At 35.4% G+C, this 8851-nt stretch overlaps 1 protein-coding gene across 1 annotated transcript; it reads left to right on the plus strand.

Annotated features, from left to right (window-relative positions):
* The first annotated feature begins 315 nt into the window (after positions 1-315).
* LOC114419425 (anthocyanidin 3-O-glucosyltransferase 7-like) lies at positions 316-2008 on the plus strand. Its single transcript, XM_028385080.1, has one exon. The coding sequence runs from the start codon at positions 431-433 to the stop codon at positions 1772-1774; it is 1344 nt and encodes a 447-aa protein (XP_028240881.1). The 5' UTR covers positions 316-430; the 3' UTR covers positions 1775-2008.
* The last annotated feature ends 6843 nt before the right edge of the window (positions 2009-8851 follow it).

Consider the following 8851-nt stretch of genomic DNA (forward strand, 5'->3'; position numbering starts at 1 on the left):
ATATTTATCACATTTCTTATATTTTTGGAGACTTAATTTTATATTTTTATATTAGAAAAACGTATTTGCAAGCAAATTACTGGAAAAAACATTACTATTTATCCTACAAGCCAAAGGATAAACATATATTATGTTCCTAGGTTCAAATTTTGTTATTACTGTGGAAAAAACAAAAAAAATACTGTTCTGAAACCATATACTTATCTTTGGTAAGTGTTAGTTAAAGTCAGTTAGTACATGGCAAAGCAAACACGTGGATAATAGTTATTTTCTCAGTTCATAGGTGTTGCTGTAAATTCAGTTTCAGAAACAAATAAAATCCCCCCCTTTGGTTCAATTCCAACACCACAATTTCCACATTAATTTACCTTCATCTTTCTCTCAGCTTCACCTTCACCTTCACCTTCCGAATTGTATCAAACCTCAAAAAATGGATCATCAAAACAAACACGTAGCAGTCTTTGCTTTCCCCTTTGGCAGCCACCTTATGCCTCTCTTAAACCTTGTCCTCAAACTAGCTCATTCCCTTCCAAACTGTTCATTCTCTTTCATTGGCACACACAAATCCAATGCAATCCTTTTCCCAAAACCCCACATCCCAAATAACATCAAGGCCTATAGCATAAGTGATGGAATCCCAGAGGGTCACGTCCTAGGCAAAAACCCAACTGAAAAATTGAATCTTTTTCTCCAAACTGGTCCTGAGAACCTTCACAAAGGTATAGAATTAGCGGAAGCAGAGACAAAGAAGAGAGTCACATGCATCATTGCAGATGCTTTAGTAACCTCTTCTCTCCTAGTGGCTCAGACCCTCAATGTTCCTTGGATTGCACTTTGGCTTCCCAATTCATGCTCACTCTCTCTCTATTTCTACACTGACTTGATTCGCCAGCACTGTGCAAGCCGTGCTGGGAACAAAACCTTGGATTTCATTCCAGGGCTGTCGAAGTTGCGTGTTGAAGACATGCCACAGGATCTGCTTGATGTTGGAGAAAAAGAAACAGTTTTTTCAAGGGAACTAAATTCGCTAGGTAAGGTGCTACCTCAAGCTAAGGTAGTAGTTATGAATTTCTTTGAGGAATTGGAACCACCTTTGTTTGTTCAAGACATGAGAAACAAGTTGCAGTCTTTGCTTTATGTTGTTCCACTTCCTTCCACGTTGTTGCCACCATCTGACACAGATTCAAGTGGTTGCTTGTCATGGTTGGGTATGAAGAACTCTAAATCGGTGGCTTATGTTTGCTTTGGGACTGTGGTGGCACCACCTCCACATGAGCTTGTGGCAGTGGCAGAGGCATTGGAAGAAAGTGGCTTTCCTTTTCTGTGGTCTCTGAAGGAAGGTCTAATGAGTCTTTTGCCAAATGGGTTTGTTGAGAGGACCAAGAAGCGTGGGAAAATAGTGTCTTGGGCTCCACAAACCCATGTTTTGGCTCATGATTCTGTAGGAGTTTTTGTGACTCACTGTGGAGCTAACTCTGTGATTGAGAGTGTTTCCAGTGGTGTTCCTATGATCTGCAGGCCATTCTTTGGAGATCAAGGGGTGGCTGCAAGAGTGATAGAAGATGTTTGGGAGATTGGGATGATGATAGAAGGTAAGATGTTCACCAAAAATGGATTGGTGAAGAGCTTGAATTTGATTCTGGTGCATGAAGAAGGGAAGAAGATTAGAGACAATGCTCTTAGGGTGAAGAAGACTGTGGAAGATGCAGGTAGGCCTGAAGGGCAAGCAACACAAGATTTCAACACTCTGGTGGAAGTAATTTCTAGATCTTAATAGCACTTCTTTGTTTGCATGGGTTATTTTATTTCAAAACTATTAAAATGATGTATAACTTGAATAGATTCTCGGGTTAGTTGTGTTTGTAGTTAACTTTATGCTTTTTGTTTTGTTTGTGAATTAGTTCCCCGACAAGATCCTAAAATAAGTCGGCGATTTGTATCGAGCAAAGAAATATTATAAGCAAAAAAATATCTAATTTATCAAGTTTAATAAAAATTAGTTAAATCATTTCAATTGATATTATGATACATTTAATTTTTTTTTTAAAATATTCATAGAATTAATTTAAATGATAATTAGATATAATAACACTACTCTTTAAATAAACAAGTACCCCTTTCAAACTGAAATATAAATAAAAAACTTCGTACCCCATGGGCTCTTCGCTATGCGAAGGTATGGGGGAGGGATATTGTACGTAGCCTTACCCTTGCACAGATGATATGAACCTGAGTAGGAGCAGATCGTTTGATACAGGCTACGGAGGTTTTGGATGACGCCACTTCCGGTGAAGTAAGATAAGTCAGGGTAGACGCTATTTCCGGTGAAGGAAGATAAGTCCGGGTAGACGCCACTTCCAGTGAAGGAAGATAAGTCTGGGTAGACGCCACTTCCGGTGAAGGAAGATAAGTCCGGGTAGACGCCACTTCCAGTGAAGGAAGATAAGTCTGGGTAGACGCCACTTCCAGTGAAGGAAGATAAGTCTGGGTAGACGCCACAAGGATTACCTTGATAAGTCTGATAATTGGTTCAACAAGGAACCCAGAGAGAAACTCTCGCCAAATTTTATCAAATGCCCAAAAGTTTTTTTTTATGACACAAAGTCTGAAAGACATTAGAAACAAGAACAACAAGAACACAAACGTGACAAGAACAAGAACGAAACAAAGACACAAACAAGAACGCAACAAGACGCAAACTAGAAAACAAATAACAGAACAAGGACAAAACATGAACCTGGACAAATTACAAAGAAAAATAATAGGATAAGATAGAACCTGTATCAAGAGCCGAAGCTCTGATACCAAGAAAAAAAATAATTCATGCAAATTAAAAAATAAGTTAACATGGTTTACTTTTGATGGTTTCAATAAACAAACAAAGTCATTCACTATTACATCTAATTTCATAGGAAATAAAGAAACAATTATTGAAAATAAAACTCTAATTAATTAAAGAGTATAGATGATATCATTAAAATAAGGATTTAAACATCACATTAAACATTAAAATAAGCAATACAATTTTTTTTCGAGTTTTAAATACAGATGCATTTTTTAGAAACTTAAATTTGATTTTTTATTAAGTTAAAACTAAGAAGAAAATTAAGAAGTTGCGTGAGCGAGAAAATTTCTAAGCAAAATGAAAAGTATCAAGCTCAAGCTAACAAGCATCGGAAATTTTCTTAGTTCAAAGAAGGAGATATGGTGTAGGTTCATCTTCGGAAGGTGCGTTTCAAGTGAGGACAATTTGCTAAGCTCAAGCCTAGAGCTGATGAACCATTCAAAGTTCTCAAAACCTCTTAGTAGTTGTTTTACGCACTCAATGACAATTAACTTATTTAGTTAAAATATATCTAAATTTTATAAGAAAGAAATAAAACAAAATTAAGTTATATAAGTATTAATTTTTGGACTAACTTATTTCATACTATAACTAATTTTTTAAATATTTTAATAATAGTTTTACAAAAACAATTAATTAAAATAGAAAGCAAATATTTATTTACTTAGTAAAAAAAAGTATAAAAGAAACACTCATTATTATTTAAAAATGAATGCAAAAATACATACCTATCTAGAAGACTAGAACATTGAACCCATTTCTTACGTGGTCTTGAACGGTGTGGGTTGAATTCAGCAGTAGGTGGCTGTTTCGCATTTAATTAAAAGTATATTTTCCGCCTTTATAAATATAAAAAATATTTAGAATATTATGGATGTAAAAATGTCACATTTTAATTTTATAAAAATGAGAAAGTACTGAAAATTTCACACGATAAAATTTTAAACATTATTATATTTATGAGGAAAAAAATATATTTGATTGTTGATCAAGTGCGTGTTTGATTTGAAGTGAGAGAATTGATTTTAAATATATTTTTACATATTTAATTTAATATTGAAAAAAAAATTCAGAACTTATTATGAATTCAAAATTGATTATTAGTTAAATCAACTTTGAACCACTTTTGTATTGGATTTAAAGTTTTATCCTAAATTTTAGTCCTACGTTCATGACTATACTAAGAAAACTTTCTTGTTACTTACACGTTTTAAAGCTTACAAGATGTCTCTATATATAACACTAATGAGACACAAGTTTTTACAAACCAAACGATGTGAGACAAAGGAACTAAGATCACAATTCTCTCACTTGGGGTCTAAGTTCCCAACTCTAGCAGCTCTTTGTAAGCAATGAGTTCATCGACTCTTTACCTAGTGTATCGCCTTTATCTTTAATTATCCTCAAAGGCTAACTGAGGCAATGCAAAGTCTTAGCTTGTCAATTGTAATAGCTTTAGTCAACATATCTGCTGGATTCTCTGATCCTAAGATCTTTAGCAAAGATAAGTCTCCATCATTTATCAACTCTCTGATAAAATGGTATCTTAATTGAATATACTTGCATCTAGAATGTAAGACTGGATTCTTAGCAAGACTTATAGCACTTTGACTGTCACTTGAAGCATTATCTTGTTCTTTCCTTAATTCATTGAGAAAATTCTTCAGCCAAATCATCTCCTTAGCTACTTCTGAGATAGTTATGTACTCGGCTTTCGTGGTTGAGAGAGCAACTCTATGTTGAAGTTTAGACTTCTAACTCACAACAGATCCTCCTAAAGTAAAAATGTAGTTTGTGGTGTTTTTCTTGGTATCAAAATCTCCTCTCAAGTCTACATCTGAAAATCCCTGTAAAGTGAGATTGCTTTTTCTGAAGCACAAACACATCCATGAAGTACCATTCAGATATCTAAGTATCCACTTTATGCCTTCCCAATTGCTCCTTTGCTGGATTTGATAGGAACCTACTGACAACTCCCACTGCATGGGCTATGTCAGGTCTGGTACACACCATAGCATACATCAAACTCCCGATTGCTGATGCATATGGTACTCTTGACATGTAACATTTTTTTTCATCTGTCTGCAAAGATTGCTTCTTTGAAAACTTCAAATGAGATCCCAAAGGGGTATTCCTGGTCTTAGAATATTCAAGGTAAAACCTGTCAAGCAACTTGTGTATATATTTCTCCTGAGACAACTTCAAAATTCCTTATGATCTGTTTCTAAGAATTCTCATACCAAGGATTTGTTTAGCTAGACCAAGATCCTTCATTTCAAAGTTTTCTGCCAACTACTGTTTCAACCTGTTAATTTCTGTCATACTAGATCTTGCAATCAACATGTCATCAACATACACGACAAGGATAACATAGCTATTAGCATATTTCTTAACGTAGCAGCAATGGTCCATGTCACATCTGTTGAATCCTGAGTTGCTCATAAACTCATTAAACTTCTTGTACCACTACCTCGATGCTTGTTTCAAGCCATATAAACTTTTATGAAGCTTGCACACAAGTTTCTCCTTGCCTAGCACTTCAAAACCTTCTGGTTGGGTCATATAAATGTCTTCCTCTAAATCCCCATGCAAGAATGCAGTTTTAACATCTAACTATTCCAAGTGAAGATTCTTTGTAGCTACAATGCTTAGAATAACTCTGATGGTAGTCATCTTTACAATTGGAGAGAAAATCTCTATGAAATCAATTCCTTGTTTTTGCTGAAATCCTTTCACCATAAGTCTCGCCTTGTATCTTCTTCTACCATCAAATTCTTCCTTTAGCCTATAGACCCACTTATTCTGTAAAGCTTTCTTTCCTTCTAGCAATTTAATTAAAGACCACATCTTATTCTTCTGAAGGGATGTCATCTCATCTTTCATTGCTAGCTCCCACTCAATAGAGTTATTCCCTTGCGTAGCCTCATTGTAACATTCTCGCTCATCAACATTAGTTAACAACAAATAATGCAATGAAGGGGAATACCTATCTGGTTGTACTGAAATTCTGCTAGATTTTCTTGAAGGAGTTGATGGTTCAAGTTCTGACTCAACCTCTACGCTTGTACTCTGGTTTCTATTGGCTACATCATTTTCTGAAATTTCTTCAAATGTTGCTTTCTTAGAAATTTCTAACAGTTTACCTGTACATGCAGATTCTGCAGAAAAATTTGTCCTTATAAAATAAGTTCTCATTAAAAGTGACATTCCTTCTTTTGATAACTTTCTTGTTTTGGTCATCCAAAAACCTGTAGCAATACATGTCAGATTCATAACCAATAAAATAACACTTCCTTGCCTTCAAATTCAATTTATCTCTACTATTAGAGTCTATAAGTATATATGAAACACAACAAAAAATTCTCAAATATGAATGTTTTACCTCCTTTCCAGACCATACTTCTTCGGCCAACTGATAATTCAAAGGAACTGATGGTCCTCTATTGATGAGATATGCTGCTGTGTTTATTGCTTCTGCAGAATGCTTTAGGCAAGCCAGATTAGATCCGCAAACACCTCGCTCTCTCGTTCAAGGTTCTATTCATTCTTTCTGCAACACTGTTTTGCTCAAGTGTTCCTGGTATTGTTTGAATCATTTTAATCCCATGTTCTGAACAGAAGTCCTTAAACTTCTGACTATCATACTCCCCGCCATTGTCAGATTTCAGACTTTTAACCTTTAGACCTATCTGATTTTCAACTTTTGTTTTCCACCTTTTAAACAAAGAAAACACATTAGATTTATTTTTAAGAAAATAAACCTATACCTTTCTGGTAGAATCATCGATAAAGGTGACATAATAGCGTGAGTTTCCAATAGATTCCACTGAGGCTGGCCCCCAAACATCTGTGTGCACTAATTCTAGCTTTTCAACTTTAGGAGTCTTCCCTGCCCTTACGAAGCTAACCTTTTTTCTGCTTTTCAAAGATACAATGTTCACAAACACCAACATCAACATGCTTCAGGCATGATAGCTTACCCTTTGCCGCTATAAGCTTCATTCCTTTTTTACTCATGTGTCCAAGTCTTTGATGCCATAAGGTTGAATTATTGACAGCCTCAGTAACTGTTGCCATATCCTTATCTACTATCATGTAAAGAAATTCTTGCTTCTTTCCACGAGCCACAACGAGATTTCCTTATGTTACCTTCCAAGCTCCATCTCCAAAAGTGGTGTAAAGCCCCTCATCGTCCAACTGCCTTATAGATATTAAATTTCTCTTTAAGGCAAGAATATGTCTGATAATGTGCATTATCCATAAGGATCCACTGGAGGTCTTAATGTTAATATCACCTCTTCCAACAATGTCAAGAGATTTTCCATCTGCAAGGTAAACTTTCCCAAACCTTCCAGAAATATAGTTAGATAATAAATCTTTAGAGGGAGTGGTGTGGAATGACGCACCTGAGTCCATAACCCATGAATCAACAAGACTATCCAAGCTACAAATTAATACATCATCAAATTCATCAGTTACTACATTTACGGATTCATCATCATCGCCCTTCTTATTTTTGTGAGTCTTGTTCTTCTTTGGTGCCTTGCACTGATTGGTAAAGTGATCTCTCTTGTCACAATTCCAGCAGATAATGTCACTTAGAAATTTTTTCTGTCCTTTCCCTCTTGACTTTGATCTGCCTCGACCATTCTGACCCTTCTGGGTAGTCCTTCCTTTGCCTTCAGTATTCAATGCTGAATTGGAAACATGACTAGAAGATTTTCCTGAATCTCTCTTGCGAACATCTTCGCTTAAGATCAAGTCACGGACGTCACTAAGCTTTAATGTGTTTTCCCTTATAGAACTACTAACTACAGTAACAGTTGCAGCCCAACTATCCGGTAGTGATGACAATAGAATCAATGCCTTCACCTCATCCTCAAATTTAATTCATCACCGACTCCAACTTGGCAAGAATAGTATTAAATTCATTTATATGATCAGTTACAGAGTTACCTTCTCCCATCTTGAGGTTGAACAACCGACACATCAAGTATACTTTGTTGGCTGCAGACGGGTTCTCGTACATATCTGATAACGCCTTCATTAAGCCTGCAGTAGTCTTCTCGTTTATTATGTTGAACGCGACGTTCTTGGCTAATGTCAATTTGATCACACCAAGAGCCTGTTGATCTAGCAAGTTCCATTCTTCTTGTCTCATGTTGTCTGGCTTATCCCCTGATAAGGGTTGATACAATTCAAAAGCTGAAATCTCTGTCATCGAACTTCTCGATCTTCACCTTCCCCTCTTTTAATACCATTTCCCACTGCCTCCTCTAAACTAAGAAGACTCCCACTAATTCCTCTAAACTAAGGAAATTCCATGGAGTAACCAAAAGCTTTTGATACCAGATGTTAGTATAGAGCAACAAGAAGAAGAGAAAGAAATAAGAAAAAGAGAGAGAAAACACAAAGTTTTAACATGGTTCGACACACAATGTATGTACCTACATCCACAACTATACTAAGAAAACTTTCTTGTTACTTGCACGTTTTAAAGCTTACAAGGTGTCTCTATATATAACATTAATAAGACAAAATTTTTACATACCAAGTAATGTGGGACAAAGGAATTAAGACCACAAAACTCTAAAACCAACTTAATTTTTTAATAAAACATCTAAAAATAAATTAATGGCTACTACTAACTGGAGACGCCTTTAATGAACAAAATGAATTTACTCTTTGGTACTTTAGAAACATGAAAATCGAGTGGATCCACCATGACTAATTTTCCTTGCTCATTTGATGAGAATAGATATACGCTGGAAATTTGTACACGATCGTTATTTTTCTAAACCAACCCCTTTTTGTCCTAAATGCAACGTGGATCCAATATAACCAATTTTTATCTTAGTTTCATTCATTCTATTTATTTCCTCATTGCCAGTGTTAATGTCGTGATCACCTATACAAATAACATTCTTCAATATATCTTTCCTTATTCATCATCATGATAGTAGTATGGTTTAGAGATAATTATATTTTTTAATATGCAATTAAAGG

This window comes from Glycine soja, chromosome 7 (assembly GCF_004193775.1).
Source record: "Glycine soja cultivar W05 chromosome 7, ASM419377v2, whole genome shotgun sequence".
In the NCBI taxonomy this organism is placed as follows: Eukaryota; Viridiplantae; Streptophyta; class Magnoliopsida; order Fabales; family Fabaceae; genus Glycine; species Glycine soja.